Consider the following 17,658-nt stretch of genomic DNA (forward strand, 5'->3'; position numbering starts at 1 on the left):
TGGTGACTTCCTGAGCTTTTTATTCCTTGGGTCACAAAACATTTGATTTTCAGCAGTGAGCAACCATTATTCTGGTTTCTTACATGTATGTACAAGGAAATTCTGTTTGGTGGATTGCCACTTCCTCTCAAGGTGGCAAACAAGCTTTTTATTCCCAAGCAAGCTCTTTCAGTGCTGGATGACAAATGTAATAGCTGGGAAATTAGTTCAACTGAAAAGCTGAGTTCTGCCAAGGGGAAAGTTTTCACGCCGAAAGTCTGTTGCAAAATGTGAGTTATTACAAGGCGTGAAGTTACAAATTGCTGTCAAATGGGTGCTGGATGATGTTAATATGACTGTTTAGGGCAGTGCACATTTAATTATTAACTGTTGTGATACAATGCCATCATTGCTTCTGGGTCTGTATACTTTGATTTAGTGTGCTTCTGCTATTGGGATTTTCAGGCAGCTATGTCAATACAAAGCCTTCTCCTTTGAATATGGAGCTGAAGAATTTGGTCTATTAGATTCACCAGGAGACCATGCTACTACTACTGTTACCAAAACAAACAATAAACCTAAAAACAAACAAAACAAAAGAAAAACCCAAACCAAACCCCCAAAACAAAACTCCAAAACAAACATGTAAACCAGTAACAGTTTCTTGTGAGCAAAATGGTATAGAGCAATGTGTGAACAGTTAAAGTAACTTTAGCATCCTTCAGAACACATCTGTCTGCAGAATGGAATGGTATTGGTGTTGGTTGTGTTCCAGAAGGAGAACACCTAGGTGGAAGGTTGGACTGAATTTCTTTCAATGAATTACACAGAGAATTCAGTGTAATTCAATGTAATTAACTCCAGGCCATGGATATGGGGTGGAGGGCACAGTATCTTCTGGATGTGCCACTGGATCTCCAAGATTCTGAATTGCACCTTTACCCCTCAGCTGCCGATAGCCCTGTCAGGCTTACATTGACAGTCTGGGGTTGGTTCTTTCCAACATGACCAAAGAACGCCAATGCCAGTACCACCTTTTTTACTCTCTTCCCTCTCATGCCTCATTTTCTTTCAGATAATGTATAAAATGATAGATACTTTCAATATCACAGTCTGGGGAGCTTGACCTGTGTGCTGTGGTAGTTCAGACTCTTGGCAGTAAGTTCCTTGTATTTGTGCTTTTAAATAAATCTGCAGTTTTTCATCACTCTTTCTGACCCTGGAGTGGTGGAAACAATCTGTTCTCATTGGGAAACACTGAATCTGTGCAGAACACAAATATAAATAGGGATTTATGTTATAAGTCTGTGGAAATTTTTGAGAGAAAATGTTTTTTGAGGAAAGTTGAATTTGTTTGATGGGCAAAATGACAGTATTTCTGAATCAACGAAAGGACAATGCTTTGGAAAAGAGAGTACGTGATTCAATGATGAATGAAAAGCCAGAGTTAGAGATGAAAGGCTATGCATATTAATAAGAAAATGGAGAAACTAGATAAATTATATTAGAATTGGTATAAATTCTAATGATTAACGATTTTAAGACCTTCAGAGGTAAATCTATGGTTAGAAAAGCTATAAGACTCTGTAGAATTGAAGGATGTCTCTAAGGTAATGAGTGGAGTACGAAGATCGCTATGCCAGGGTAGATCAGATCTACTGCATTGTCTGTCTGCTGAGTCTTCTGGCCCATGGCTGGTGGTTCTGGGGCTAGAGTTCCTAAGTGTCCCTCAATGGCATAGTCCAGGGCAGAGCAATGACCTGGTAGAGATTATCTGATCACTCCTTTTGGCAGGATTGCTTATAATTAGTAGCACTCTGTCCTTGGAACATGCAGGTTAGTGTGGCAATAGAAGAGGACAGAGGAGGCAAGCAAAAGTACTATGGCACATCTTAGGAGAGGCACCTCTTGTAGCAGAGAGTAATTTCCTTCTGTTGGCATAAATTCATCCAAAATTTTCAGTTGAATAAATCTTCTCCTTTGTGGCTAAACGAAAAGCCTGTGGTAAATACGCAGTTTTATTAATTCAGTGCCCAAACAGGTAAGTCTAAAGGCAGGAAATGTGGGATCAGACCGACATTTTGCTCCGTCTCTGGTGGTGTTCAAGGCCAGGTTGGACAGAGCCTTGGGCGTCATGGTCTAGTGTGAGGCGTCCCTGCCCATGGCAGGGGGGTTGTAACTAGATGATTTTAGGGTCCTTTCCTACCCTAACTATTCTGTGATTCTCCCCAAAATTTTTAAAATCCTTCTTCCTGAACGTTTTATTGAGTCCCTCTATTTCATTTTCTATTCAAACTGCTAAATCGTTTATATATCTTTTGAAAACTACGGAAAATTAACCTCAATCCAAAAATTATTTTAAATATATATTTATTTTTTTTTAAATTTTTGAAATTACTGAACTGAAATATTATCAAAGTTTTCATGTCCGGTTTTGGCTGAAGGCATTAATGGAATTTATCCAAGTGTCAAAGCTGTATATAGCTATGGTGTCAGGAAGGACTGACGGGACTTGTGGAGGTTTGAACAGGTGAAGCCAGACTAGAAGCACTTACCTTACAAGCACTTACTTGTAGTAAGGCAATAGTATAATGTTACATACAGAGCTGATATAATGGAAGGTGCTTTAAAAATTATGTCTGCATTAAAAATCATATGTAAACAATATTCTGCTTTATCTTCTGCTGTGGACTGCCTTGAAATGCTCCAGCTCCCCATGCTGCATGGGGTAGCTCAGATGTAGGCTCTTCACAGTGTTACCAGGATTTGGTGCATGTATTTCATCAGTGGTTCTGGTACTGAACTAAGTTGCTCATTAATGGCTGCACAGCTCATTAATTTTTCAATGAACTTTTTTCCTTGCCTTCTAGGTTTATGATGAATGTGACTTGGGAAGGTAAAGATTTGTCCTTCACAGCAGATGGTTATCAGGCACACCCCAGGCTGGTGGTGATAGTACTCAACAATGATCGCCAGTGGGAAAAGGTGAGCATTCATTACCTCTGGGTAAAAGATGGGACAGGAGGTAGGAGAGACTTGGTAGAACCCTATTAGCAACAAGTAGGCAGATTAACGTAATGGATGTCAACGATGATATTCTGCTGTAGCAGGTTTGTCACAACAGTTCAGAAAAGGTAATTTTACCTGATTCTGAGTAGGTATAAGGAGTTTTAACAGGGAAAACAACATATCAGTGAAGATAAACCATGTGGATTTCAGAAGATTTCTGTGAAACACACCTTGCATTTCTTCATACAATTTAGCAAAATAAAACAGGTGGCTGAAAAATCTCCAGAAACTTGGGCCTTAACTACCTGAATTTGGATGGATTTGTGTATCTTGACAACTCCAGTCGGGGTTGGGTTTTTTTGCTTGTTTTTGTATTCTTTGACATGATTTAGAGTAAAAGTACATTCTTTAACCTGTGAAATTTCTGTGAATTAGAGGATAATCTGTGTAATGTTTACCTAAAAAGTTCAGAATCTTGACTTGTGTTCTCCTGGTAGGCAAGTCATATCCATAAGCCTCTATATAGACTACAAGGAAAAGTATCTCAATATCAGAGTTAATCATATATGTGAGTAATAAAAGAAAAAGTTTACAATGAGCGTCTTTTCTTTAAAACTCTCACCTCAGGCTGTGATTGTTTTGGCTCTCAGTTTTGCAGGTTACCTGTGGTCCCATGTTTTGAAAACAGGGGAGCTTAGAAACTGCAATATGAGACTATAGGAAAAAATACATCTGTATCATCCACCAGTTTTATTTTAAATTCATAAAACACAATCCTGTATTATCTAAATTGCTGCTGAAATCTATGAACTCTTTTTCTTATAGCTTTTGGATCCCATAAAGTCAACTTAAAACTCCAGTTTGTAAGACTGCAAGACTCTTCATGATGTTGAATAATAATGACAAAATAAGAATTAGTGAAGGACATCTCAGTAAATACACTAGTCATGCAAAACCACAGGGAGTAGTCCTAGATTATGCTATGTATTTCTTTATGTTCATTTGATGCAAATTTAATTCTCTGGATAAATTTAATCCTATCCAAACATGCCAATCTGAATCTTTGGAAGAATCTTTTGCTCAGTAACTATTATGAAAATGTCTTACCCTATTTTAAAATTCTACAACAGTCTGCATATCATATATAAAGTTGTGGGAAAAGTATTATACTGCCTGGGGAATATTAGTATGAGGCACAAAAGGGAGAAGACAGAGAGGCAGCCAACAATGCTTATGCGCATTTTGTACTTTGAAACTTCTCTAAAGACACCATTCAAAGGACAGGGGAGATAGGCTTGATGTTTTTGAAAAATGTGCTAACAGCAGCAAAGAAATGCTGGATATATGAACTGACGATTATGTCCAAGAAATAACTTGAGCCTTTTTTAACCTTCAGGTGACTCCTCTATCAGAGAATGGAAGATTTGGTGCAGGTTTTGCTCTATCTAGCTGTGCATGGTGTATGGCTGCAGTGCACACTCCACCTGCTGCCCTGGGCTACAAGACTTCTGTAGGCTGATGCTTAAATTGACAGTCGCACAGTTTTCCACCTGGGAAATTCCTTCCTGCTCATTGCTGTGCTGGGGGGCTTCTAGGAGGAAAAGAGGAGTGACTGAAGGGAGGCTCTTGCCCAGAAAAAACCCTATGCATCTACTCCTAGCTGCCCCTTTGCTTTAGAGCATTTTTGTGAGCAGGCCTGCCATGTTACTTCAGTAGAGACAGCCTGCGCTAGCTGCAGCTTTCATGTCTGCTTCTCTATTGTAGGACTGTGGGAAGGGGGCCAGGTTTAATTGTGTCAGAGGGGAGAAGTGAAAGGCAGCCAGGAACGGGCTGTCACCACCAGAATTATTCTTCTGACCACAAGCTGATCCCTGCCTCTGCGGATGAAGATAATAAACTGACTAATCACTTACCCTGGCAAGCTGGATGTAGCTCCCAGCTATCTGAGAGCACCCCACATTTATATCAGCAGGGCATCACTGTGCACTTCAGAAATAATAGGGCAGTTCCTCTGACTTATAGGCATGAGAAGGCCCTTGCCCAACCCCTGGTTTATTTGAACATCTCTCCAGTATCATCTCAATATTCTTTCCAAGTTGCGTTTCTCACCCCATATCTCTTGGCCAATTTCTTTCTCCTTGTTTCTTTCTCCTTGTGCTGTTTTTCTCAATTTCAAAACTGTCAGAGTTACTCATCTGAGATCTAACTTTTCCTACTCTGAATTTCCAGACAGGCACATGCTTTTACTTCCAGTGACAGTATTGCAGTATCACAGAACTGTTTTATTGAAGTCTTATTAAATATCCTCAATCTTATATGGAAAGCATCAATTCCTAGAATCTAATTAAATGATTTACTCATGTGAAAACCTGACAATGCAACAGCCTGCTAATCCTTGTAATGTAACTAATGTACATAGAAATTGCAAGTAGCTACTTTTATTATTTATGTAAGAAAGACTAATTGTGGTTTATGTGAAGATGTTTTTACCCATTATTCTCCTGAAAGTGCAAGATTTAGTATTAAAACTCATTCTTTTTTGGTTTTAATATAATAATCTGCTTTTACTTAAATACAGTTTCTCTTGGTGTCAAAATTTATATATTTGACTCGAAGCTTGAGGTTATAGCAAATCCGTTCAACTACAGTTGAACCATACATCTCTAATAAATAGAGATGCCTCCCTAGGAAAATAAGTTCCTTTTTCTTTACAAGTGACTCAGTATCAAAACTTCGAGGTGGTAACTTCGCATGTAAATGTGTTGAGTGAGGGATTTGTCCCATATCAGATTCTGAAAAAAGCTGGTTGGATGATAATAGTTTGAAGACTGAAAAACACTTTTGGGCACGTTCAGCATGCATTCAAGCAAGATACTGTGACAGGTCCTAAGGCAGCTACTCAAACTTCTGACATCAACGTTCGTATTCTTGCTGCTAATCTTGACAGGCACAGGGGCTGCTGTTTTCTGGCAAGAGATTTTTAAGGAGATAAGCTTAATGTGCTTGTTTCAGTGAAATTGAAATTTGTCAGAGTTAACAGTGTTGCCCAAATATCACCAAAGCTCTGTGGGAACACTCTGCTAGTGCTAAAAAGTCCTCAAGAGATCCAGCAGTACCACCTGCAGCTCCCCCATTGAAGCTTATCTTAGTGACCTGTGTCTCATCCCTGGCCCATTAACTTCACTGAATTGCAAACTTCAGTCTGTTAGTGTTTTTTAGTCCTTTTTAATGTGGAAATGAAACCGATCAATCCAATGTTAAAATCATAGACTAGAATATAATTAGAAGGGGCAAAATTACATGGTTTAATTAACTGTGCAGATCATGTATGTTAAGTAAGGTAGGGAGGACTGTATGACATTTAAAGATGAGTGTACTCTATGTGTGAAGATGAGTTTCAGAGTAAAACCAATTTTTTCTGGTGCTCCCACAGGTAGATACAGGGAAAATAACTGTGGTGGTCTGTATTCTGGGTGAATTCGTGAACTATAAATGTCCTGTATTTTTGTAGCCACTGAATTTTTACAAGAAGCAACAGTAACGGGAACTACATGGTACAATTGCAAGTTAAATGCCCCTGCAAGAACTGTTACTAACATCTGGGTTTATTTTAAACATAATCAATCATCTTTAACTTTCTGTTAATGCAGGATTTAATGTGGAACTTGATTTTGCTCTGATTAACTAGCATATGCCAGATTTACAAGCTCTGTGTGAGGTTGTACACATTTTCCTCTAAGTAGGAATGAGTGGGCAGAGGGTGCGCAATTCCTGCCTGGAATAAATGAACCAAGGTCTTCACAGAGAGCTCCATCTGGCTACTAACATCCACCATCATGTAGCTGGGAAAAGATAGCTATTACATCTAATGGTATAGCTGAAACTTCACTAGACAAGAACTAAAAAACCTAACACTCAGATTGCTGACAGGTTTTTGTCAGAGTTCTGTCATAATAAAAAGTCACTTAGATGGTACAGGGCAGTTTTTTACGAAATCTCCATTATTTCAGAGCAGGGATCGTGACATTTGAAGGATCCTGATGCCTCATGATAGACATTCCCTAAAAGTTGTAAAGAAATGCATCTATTTTAAGTAGAACAGATGAAATTGCATTATCTAATAATCCATTTGCTGTTATATCTTTTGTGAGTGGCTCTGTGGCCAAACATGATATATTATCTTTGTTCATAGCAGAAACAGCATGCTCTTTAACATCTGCTGGATTGTCATTTTCTTTGTTCCATCCTTGTTGCTTAGTGTGTTTAGTCTTCCTGTAAATGTGCCTAGCCTGGCACTTACTGTCGAGTGAAAATTGCATATTGTTTCTGTATCAGTGAGCTTTTACTTAGCTGAAAGGCCTTTCCTTTGACCTTTCTTTACAGGATTGTTTGAATTGCACCAATTATTATGCAGCATTTCTTAAATCGTATTCCCAAGGAGGATGGTTCCCTCCTCTCTGCTGCTGTAAAGGAGTTGCAGCTACTATGGAAAGCAGCAGTGAAGTGTGCTTCACTCCTGTTCGTTACAGCTAGCATCAAAGAGGGGATTAAAGAGTAGGAGGACTTTCAGGGCAGCTCTTCCCCTCTGGAGGTCAAGGTATGGCTACCTGGACATCTCTGGAGAGCTGTAAGATCTTGACTGAGTGCAGAGCTGACAGAAAGTCATCCCTCACTGGGAGGAGGAGGAAGGAGATGTCAGTTTGTTCAGCTCTTTGCCTTTACCTCATAAAATGCCTGCTCTGGCGTGAGTTTGAACTCTTGCACGTAGAGTGATATGGCACGTTTCCCAGTACCAAAACTATACTAACTGCTGAGGATTTGGTGAGTGCCAAATCCTCATTTATCAACTAATTCTATGTTGATAAATGAGGCCATGGGAGGTGTTAATTTTTCTTTCTCCTGTTTGTTTATTCTCTCTCTGGGTGCTGTGTTTGTAGCAGTGCTGGGCCCTTCCTGCCAGCAGCAGGAGCGGCCATGAGGGAAGGGCCCTGCATTTGCAGAACCCACATGACATTTTGCAGCAAATTTTGAGAGCTTCAAAATCTTTAAATGGCCATTTTCAAACCACACAGGACTGTAAAACACTCCCTATTAATAAGACATGAAAGCGCTTGCATCATATTTTGTCACTTAAATTCAGCTGGCATTGTGAAATATGGACCTTCAGACATGCGAAGTGATTTGCAGCAGAAGGTACACAGCAGATGCTGCATCTGGAGGGAGGATTTTGCTCTTGTGCTTTGTTCTGCAGCTGCTTTTATTGTTAACCCAACAAACTCAATTTATGCTTTCTAGTTATTGGCTTAAAACCTGCCAGAGTAGCTCTTCCTTGGGAGCGGAAAAGTGTGATGAAATAATAGTAGTAAATAGTTTTAATATAAAGCAAGATTAGTTCGATTTTGATTTGCTCAACATTATTTTCTTCACAAAAGTGAGAGAGCTCAGAAAGCATGTTTGCAATATGTACGTGTGTTTAGTGTGGAAAGAACATCCCTGAAGATTTTTCTCTTTTCAAAGGTTTGGTTGGGTCCTGGGAGTGCATTTAGTATCCGTGTTGTCACATAACATTTTTTCTTACAAAAGGATGGTGACTGTGTATTGTGTACAGATCCCATCTGCTGGGAAGAGGGTGACAGGACCGAGTTATTTGTTTTCTGTGAGATGTGCCGGTATGACAGACTTCGTTTTCACGCCAGCACTGGCACGGAAGGGAGAACATACTCTGCTCTTTTCTCTCTCTGCTCAGGATCTGGCCTTGCTCTTTTTCCCTGTACGATGGTCTCTGCAAAGGTGTGTGATTAGGAGTTTGTCAGTCATCCTTGTGTTATTTAGAGACTGTTTCGGGGTGCAGTGGGAGAGGAGTCTTCATGGGGTACAGCAGTGTGTAAGCTTGCAAGCTGTCTGTCTGTCTTAGGCTAGCTGTATTTATCTAGCTGTTACACAGAAACACACCTAATACTTCATTATCACCCTTCTTAGCCGCAGTCTTTGAAAGATAAATAGGCTGCATGAGGTGGTCAAACAATGTATGTGATACAATGAGTTTGTAAGGTGCTTTAGGCAACAGTGGATGAGATGAGGGCCCTATGATTGCTAATTCAGCCTGACATCAACCAAGCTCTTCTGTGCTCTCAGCTATTTTCTGCTTTCCTTCCTGTATCCTGTAGAGATTAAACCAAAGGGAATATTCCAGACTGCATATGAAGATGGAGAAAATAGGAAAGAATGTACAAGTTCAGAAGAAATAGTGATATATGTAGCATCGCAAGTCTGTACTTGAAGCTAAGTTTTGCACATACAACAGTGAATTTAGTTTTGCTTATTCCATAGCTTTCCTGTGTCATTTCAACCCTTCACTCTGTAACAAAGGGTATTATCAATTGCACAAGGATTTTGAAAGAACTAAATAATATATGAAGTGTATATATATAAAAAGACATATACATAGTGTTTGATTCACTATTGAAATAGTATTTTTTATGAAAGTCCCAGTCTTTTGGCCATAAATAAGGATTTTTAAAATTTGGGCCAGGGTCCTTCCCAAAAATGATTCTGTTGCCCTTTTTTCAAATGAGGGCCATCTTCTGTATTTCTCTGGGATGGAGGCCATATCATTATCAGTCTAACTAAGAATGACAGAAACTTATCACAAATCTCTCAATATTTTGTGGCATTTCCACATAGTAGAGTAAAAGTGTTTGCATGCAGTTTTTGACAGTTCTGTAATGGAGCATGTCTGCATTTTTTGAGCATTATCCTCAGCGTGAATGTTCTTTTTAAGAAAATGTTTGTTTTACAAATACATACTATGGTGTTTATGACTTTAAAATGTTTCTTAATGCAGTTTTCCTTCTGCTTCCATTTTTTGAATCTAGCAATGCAGATATTCCATTGTATCTGCTGTGAATAAGCTCATTTTCGCTTTTTATTTCTCTAGTAATATTAATTGGATTTCTAGTAATATTAATTGGATTTTTAGGAGGCTCTATTTCTAGATACACTTTTGTCTTCTTTGAACTCTAAGTACGCTATTCTCTTCTCCATTGCATGACTTGCTATGGAGCATGACTAAATTTAGTTAATTCAGTTTAAGGTTGAACACCTAAATGAAATTTTTAGTCCTGTCTTTGAACTGTTCAGTAGTTTCATCTTTCAGGTTGCATAATCCAGAAGTCCCAATGTTCCTTCTGCACTTTATTTAATGCTCTATTAAATGGCTGTTGTTCTAAAAAAGCCATGTTACCTAAGTGAAAAAGAGATTTTATACACTTACCAGAACATGCTTTACAAAAGTAGCTATGTTTTTTCCTGTGTTCTACATGTGCCTTAAGGTGCTAAGGAAATGATTTGTCAGCACATGAGATTTTGAAACATCAGTTGGTTGCAGGTGAAGATGACTTTGAGTTACACCAAAATGGGTATTGATGGGGATTTTAAATAGTATTAATCTTCCAAGAAAGAGGAAAGGGGTGCAGATAAGACTGAGCAAACTGCCCTCATTCATCTAATTTCTTGTCATTAGGGAGTGGTTACACCAAGTATAAATGTTTTGTCTTCTATTGACTTCATTTAAATTCAGGATGGCTGGGCCTGCCACACCAGCTCAAATATGTGAGATTATTCTTGGAACGTGTTTCTGGTTGCCTAGTGTTACTGAGCTGTGCTTTCAGCCAAGTTCTCTGGGCGGTAGTCTTGCCTCCAGGACCTAGGAAAAATGGTTATCCTGACTGACACAAAGTTTTGAAATCTTGAAAATGTTTCTATTCTGTTTTTCGGGGTGGGGGGTGGGGGAGAAGTTAAAATTCCAAACTCTATGAATCAGTAACCCGAACAAAACAGGACAAAAGAATAGATTGGAGTAGTTTAAATTCTTTCACTTCAAGTTTATCTCTACATATTCTGATAAATTAGCATGTATTTCTAGGATGTAGAAATTAGCATGTAGATAGCAAGTGCAGAACTGTGAGTACAATGTCTTTACTAAAATATTTCTATTTCTGTTTACAAGCTATTTCAAATGGTGGGTTTATGTTTTTAACAGTGAAAAACACACTTCCTCAGCTGTTTTCTTCTATCCATATCCTATCAAAAGGTAATTTTGGCAACTGGCCTGTGCAATATTTTAACTCCCTTTTGTCCTTGGGCTACCCTTTTCCAAGCAGCAATGGCTTGAAGACTGAGGAGATAAGAAAAAGCTTCTGAATAGCAAAGAATTCCCTTAAGACTGATCAAGTGCAAGTAGGAAGTTTGAGGCAGCAGGTGGAAAGAATAAGGTAGTAATTCTTCATTGTAGTGGTAACATCTCCACAGCAGAGGCAGTGTGTTTCTATCCTTGTGTAAATTTACTGCTATTTTATTTTTGTGGACCTGTTACGCTTTGATAGACTGGCCATGAAAATTGTTTCTAGTCTCTGCTAAGAGTGTACAGAGTTACTGTTCACCACTGTTCCGTATTGGAGGTTTTAGTTTCACCTGCAAATTAATGTTCCAATCATTTGTCATTAAAATTAGAAAATGTTGCATAAAGAATCAGGGATACCAATATTAGTAGGTAAGCATGCTAATTTAAACACAGGCCCCTTCCACCTCAAACCTAGATGCTTGGATTTTGTTGGAGGATGCCATGTTTAGTGTGTTTCATCAGTAGCTATAATGCTTATGAAGTAGCACACTGAAAATGAGTGCTGCAAAACACTGGAGGCAATTGAATTTTGAAGCTGTCTGGTTAGTAAACTATTTCACTGTAAAATGGTTTATTCAAATATCACTGTTGTCTTCTACTGAGAGCAGCAACTGAACTTTTCATGTTCTACTTTTCAGATGTTATGTATGAACTTTATTTATATTCTAGAGCATTTGTAGTGACCTTCACAGGTGAAACCAGGACTTGGAATGCTGCTTTTACCTCAGATATTTTGCTTTGTTGTCATTGGTAAGCCACTTAACAGTCAGTGTTGAATAAGGCCAAAACATAGAATCATAGAATAGTCAGGGTTGGAAAGGACCTTAAGATCATCTAGTTCCAACCCCCCTGCCATGGGCAAGGACACCACACACTACACCATGTCACCAAGACTCTGTCCAACCTGGCCTTGAACATTTAGGTTTGCACACAAATTCTTAGACATTATAAACAGAGCAGACCTCTGTAATGTTCTGAAATACAATGAGCATGTGTAGTTGTTATAACCTGTTGTTTTTTTCCCCTAAGCATTTGAAAGTTTTAAAGGCATCCAGAACAGATATTGACTGGATGTAATACTAGATCTGACTAATGTGACATAAATGCTGATCCTGCCCAACACCTACGTACAGATACATTTTCATAAATTCTCTTTTTTATAATATGAACATGCTCATATTTTAGTTTTGCTTATTCTACAGCTTTTCTGTGTCATTTCAACCCTTCACCCTGTAACAAAGGGATATTATCAATTGCACAAGGATGTTAAAAGAACTAAATAATAGATGAAGATACAAAACATTGTATCTTCATAAATAAGTAATATCATTCATATGCTTAGTAACAATGCTATAATTAGTTCTGCACAAGCTAAAAGGCTTCTAATAAAAATATTAAAATACTCCCATGTTTTAATTACATGCTTTAATTGCATGAAACTAAATTCTTACCTTCCACTTAAAATAAACCAAAAATAAAAAAAAAAGGTGTTTCGATCATTCAGAACTGTAGCAGGATGATAGAAGTGTGACATGTAATCCTTAACAGTATAGCTATTTTAAAATCAAAATATCAAATAAATATTGAAACTGTTCACTTGTGAGTCCAGCATCAGCAGCAAAGCAAATTGAACACTGTGCTAACCATCTATTAATTGGAACAAACAGATCCAACAGAAACGTTTCCCAACAGAAGGAGTGACCTACGGGTTCTTTCCAGATACTCCTCATTTGTCATTCTTAGCTCACCAGTGAAGATTTTCAGAGCTTTCCAGCCTTCTGCCTTTCTACCATTCTTCATGACATTGACATCTTTCTCTTGTACTTTTTTTCATTGTCCTTTCTGACACTGTGAGTTACTCGTACTGGTGGTAGCCAGGATGACCTGCAATGCACATGCAATTTCTGCACCATGTAAAGCCCAGATGAAGTCACTGTGACACCCTGGGACTGCAGCAGTAGACCTCTTTGGAGAGAGAAATAGGGATGCCTCTAAGACCCAAGGCAAGGTCTTAATTTTTAGTTATTTTTTAAAAATAAGTTAACAATGAGTGAATATTTGGATAAATACATGGAAGGCAACAGATGAATTTTGGATCTAACTTTAGAGATTCGCTCAACATGCAGCACTTCTGTAAAAATACATCAAAAGAAATTAGCATTTCCCCAAAATCAGCTGTTTAAAAATATGACTGGTTATATCCTCCTCCTGTTATTATTATCCAGAATAATAAAATGGCAGCTACTCCAGTTGAAGGATGAAAGAGTACCATGATTCCTTTCTCAACCGCATCAAAGCAGTCATTACATTTTTGATAGAACCAGGTGAGCTCATACTGTGGTTGGCAGCTCGTATTCATGTGGGTCCATGTGATAATGATGCAGGTGCAGTGTGGCTTGCAGAGGGAAGTAAGTGCTTCAGGATTCAGCAGATCTGCCTCCTCCCGGAATCCTGTACTGAGTGATTTAGAAAGGCAGGTGCTGCCACTATACAGTCCTGAGCACACAAATGCAACTGAGCCTCAGTCACGTTTCGTTTCTTCTTGCTGCTTGGAATAGGCAGACAGTTGGGCACGTTTTCCACTTCTGAAATCCATGCTATTGCTTGGCACGTTTGCCGTTTGACTGAAGCACCGAGCTGGCTGGAAATCTCCCCATTCCAGATGGCCAACTTCATGGTGTACTTATGGCATAGATCTGAACAACACCATATAAGCTAATATAAACCAGCACAGACTCAGCTGTGGATGCCGTTATATACCATAACTTGATGATTCAACTGTTTTTGCAATATAACTGCCTCACACAGAGTTAGGCAGATTTGTTTCTCCTTGTATGAAATAGTTTTTCTTACACAGACTTCATCCATTGTGTTTTGGTTAAATTTCACGCTAGAACTGTATGTATAAATCCTGTGCCCAGTTCCCATTGATTTAGGTGAGAATTCCTAATTCCCTTGAGATATTTTGAATTTCCTCCTTTAAGTGTATAGAGATTTGGCATTTCTGCTTCTGGTATTAAAGTTCAGCAAAACATCTTGAATTATAAACAGGACGGAAACTGCAAAGGGTACATGCTTGTATGCTTCCCTAGATAGGAATGGATATAAATCAAGTTCTTTGGAAATGTTTGTGATTTATTTTAAAGTCTTTAGAAGACAGAAGGCAGATGACAATTTTTCACAGGTTTTTTAGGACATGAGTCTTTCATTGTACTGTTAATTCCCACCATTTTCCTTGAAAAAGAAATATTTTAGCAGTCTCATGGTTATGTTACAGTTTGTTTAGCTTAAGCAACTAAAGAATTATTCAAATGCATTAGGTTATAAATGTTCTGGATTGCTAGCTCATTTATATTACCTGTCATTGCTACTTGGTTAAAACATGCAAGTTTATGTTGCAGTTAGATTTATGGATACAAAGTAGTTCAACACAATCCAAAGAAGAAAATTCTAGAGTTTTCAAAATATTTAGATCATATGCCCCTTTCTGGTGTTCTGAAAGTGGAAAGAAATGTAGCTTAGTTTAGAAGGGATAAGGTATAATAGTAAATAAGTAGACAATTTTAGTGTAAAGTGGGGAATGCTTTCTTAAACTCCTTCAGCAGTTGGCATTAATTGAAGCAGAATAAAATATGTTATTTGTAATACGAATTAAATCAGGCACAATTGTACTTGTGTTTACTAGAAATGTTGTTTGGCCTGCCTCAGGTGCAGTGATAAAGGCTTCCGCAATGGCTTTCAAACCGTAAGAATAGAAAAAGTCTTCTTTTTGAGAAGATGCAGAAATTATATTATGATACTTTGGTTCTCAGTCTGATTTTTACGTGTGTTGTGGGGGTAGTTTATTTTTCTGGTTTGCTGCTTTTTTATTTTTCTTGGTTTTTGGTAACTTTTTTTATTACTACAAAATGGTCCTAACTACAAGTGGAGTATCTGGTTGCTGTTCTGGCTCAAATGGAAATGATGCATGTCAAATTTCAGTACAGCTGTGGCCAGGTTATAGATAGTGTTAACTGATGTCAACCAGTCTTTATAAAGCTGTTATCTCTTAAAATTTTACCTTATTTGTCTTTGGCACAGTGCATTTTCTCACTTCATGCAATTACTGAAAAGTTCTAAGTAATTTTGATAACAAAACCCCAAGACAACTGTCTTTGCAATGTAATTTCCTGTACCTGTATCCCAGCACATTTAATATTAGCTCTCATTTGTCAAATGAGACATCAGCAGATCAGCAGCCTGTGTATCTTGGCATTGCAGGTGGGGAAATGGGAGAACAACTCCTTGAGCCTGAAGTACTCTGTCTGGCCAAGGTACAGCTCTTTTGCAGACAGCGACCCTGACGATAACCATTTGAATATTGTCACCCTGGAGGAGGCTCCCTTTGTCATTGTTGAGGATGTGGATCCTTTGATGGAAAGTTGCCAGAAAAACACTGTGCCATGTCGTAAATTTGTCAAAATTAAGTAAGTAAATACACAGCATTCCTTCCCCCCCCAAGTAAAAACTATATTCCCCTATTTTCTCATTAATACTTTGCTTATTTCATCATGTAATTGTTTTCTGCTGCTTTGCTGTGTTTTCCTCTTGCTTCCTATCTTTGCTTTTCCTTCTGTATTCCGTTTCCTCTTTCTTTTTCTATTTCCCCCACTCTATACTCTTAATTGCACATCTTCTTTATTAATAAGTTGAAAGGTTCTGGTTATAGACGTGGAATTCACATTGAATTAACAAGATAGTACGTTTATAGCAAATTCAAACTCAACTAGAATTAGCACTTTTCAGCCACATGGAAGAAGAATTCGTTCTAAAATAGGATTGTTTAATGAGTCCTCTTTGAATTCTTTCCAGTTATGTTGAAATATGCCTGTTTTAATTCGTCTTTAACAATTTGAGAGTATCTTCTATTGAAAATGTACGTTTATGCTGAAATTTGGTGCAGGATAAAATACTCCAGCATAAAATAGCACTGTGACATACCATATAGAAAAAAGTCCCCTGCTTTGATTGCTTTGGAGGAGTCATTCAAAATCAGTGGAAAATTTGTCTTTGTGAGTTTATTAGTGTTGATTCACCATTCTGTGCTTCAGTCTACGTTATTTATGAACTGAATATGATAACATTTTTTACTAAGCAGGTGTTAGGGACAGTAAGGCATGTTTCTGAAGATTTCTGAAGATTTCCTAAATGGTTGTGTACATGCCTCCTGAAGTCCAGTAAAATGTTTATTTTGATATAACTGTAGTTGGTCAAGTTCTAAATTAGTTTTATTTTAATTTTGAATTCTTTCAAAGCCTTTAAAATATTGCCTTGGCTTCTGAAGACACTTATACTATAAAGTTCTAGAGTCCTGAAATTAACATTTCAGAAAAAAAATGAAGGGAAACCCTCATGTTTGCACTAAAAGGTGGCCTGAAATTCACCTTCTCAAAATACAGAAAAAGGTGCAGCATTCATTTTCAGTACAGGGGACTGCTGTGCCTTTATGTAAAATACACGTTGGGAAATTCTCTAATTACTAAGTGACATGTAGTCTTCTGTCTTGAGAATAAAAGTAATAAATGTTTAATCCAAGCCTAAGAGAGAGATTAGTGAGAGGAGACTATGTCTTGATGGAGAAGTGAAGCACAGGAGACTAGATACTGGAGAAAAAGCATGTCATACAAAGTCTACTCTTCCATTTATTTCTCATCAAGCAACTGTGTTATGACTAGTAAGAGCTACAGACATCATGTAAAGCATCCTATGGATTTTTTCTCCATCGATTCAGAAAAACATGGTCACTCACAAGTATGACAAAATGTCGTTTCAAAGTATGCTGAATTTTGCTATTGTGGTTCTGGTTTTCTCAGTAGAAATGTTTCTGTCTTTCTTCTCTGTTGACAGCAACTCAACTAATGAGGGAACTAATGTAAAGAAGTGCTGCAAAGGATTCTGCATTGATATCTTGAAGAAGTTGTCTAAAACTGTCAAGTTCACCTATGACCTGTATCTGGTGACTAATGGGAAACATGGCAAAAAAGTCAATAATGTGTGGAATGGAATGATTGGTGAAGTAAGTTCTGTTAGGTAAAAGAGCTCTTAAGTGACAACTTAGCAATGTTTGTTCTTAATTCTTTTGGAGAAATCAGGTATTCTCTACTGAGTAATATTGGTGGTGTCTTCTCTTTGTGGATCAGGTGGTATACCATCGTGCAGTTATGGCTGTGGGGTCTCTCACTATTAATGAAGAGCGCTCTGAAGTGGTTGACTTTTCAGTGCCATTTGTTGAGACTGGGATTAGTGTCATGGTGTCACGGAGCAATGGCACAGTTTCACCATCTGCTTTTCTAGGTATGATTCTCCAACCCATCCAGATCATTTAATTGCATTTCTATAGAGTTTGGGCAGGTTTCATTGTTTGTTAAGCTATATAGTGCATTGACATGTTTCTGTCAACTTTTGAATTCTTCATTAGGAAGTTTGTACTGTGTTGACGTGCTGATTAA

At 38.0% G+C, this 17,658-nt stretch overlaps 1 protein-coding gene across 3 annotated transcripts in view; it reads left to right on the forward strand.

Moving 5' to 3' along the window:
- Nucleotides 1-17,658, forward strand: part of GRIN2A (glutamate ionotropic receptor NMDA type subunit 2A) — a 184,741-nt gene that overhangs the window by 109,999 nt on the left and 57,084 nt on the right. For all 3 annotated transcript variants that reach the window (XM_030484243.1, XM_030484241.1, XM_030484242.1), the window contains 4 exons: nucleotides 2,850-2,964; nucleotides 15,431-15,636; nucleotides 17,057-17,225; nucleotides 17,350-17,503. In XM_030484243.1, coding sequence (XP_030340103.1) covers nucleotides 2,850-2,964; nucleotides 15,431-15,636; nucleotides 17,057-17,225; nucleotides 17,350-17,503 — 644 coding nt within the window. The remainder of the gene's footprint in view (nucleotides 1-2,849; nucleotides 2,965-15,430; nucleotides 15,637-17,056; nucleotides 17,226-17,349; nucleotides 17,504-17,658) is intronic.

The sequence above is a fragment of the Strigops habroptila genome, chromosome 4, assembly GCF_004027225.2.
Source record: "Strigops habroptila isolate Jane chromosome 4, bStrHab1.2.pri, whole genome shotgun sequence".
Taxonomy (NCBI): Eukaryota; Metazoa; Chordata; class Aves; order Psittaciformes; family Psittacidae; genus Strigops; species Strigops habroptila.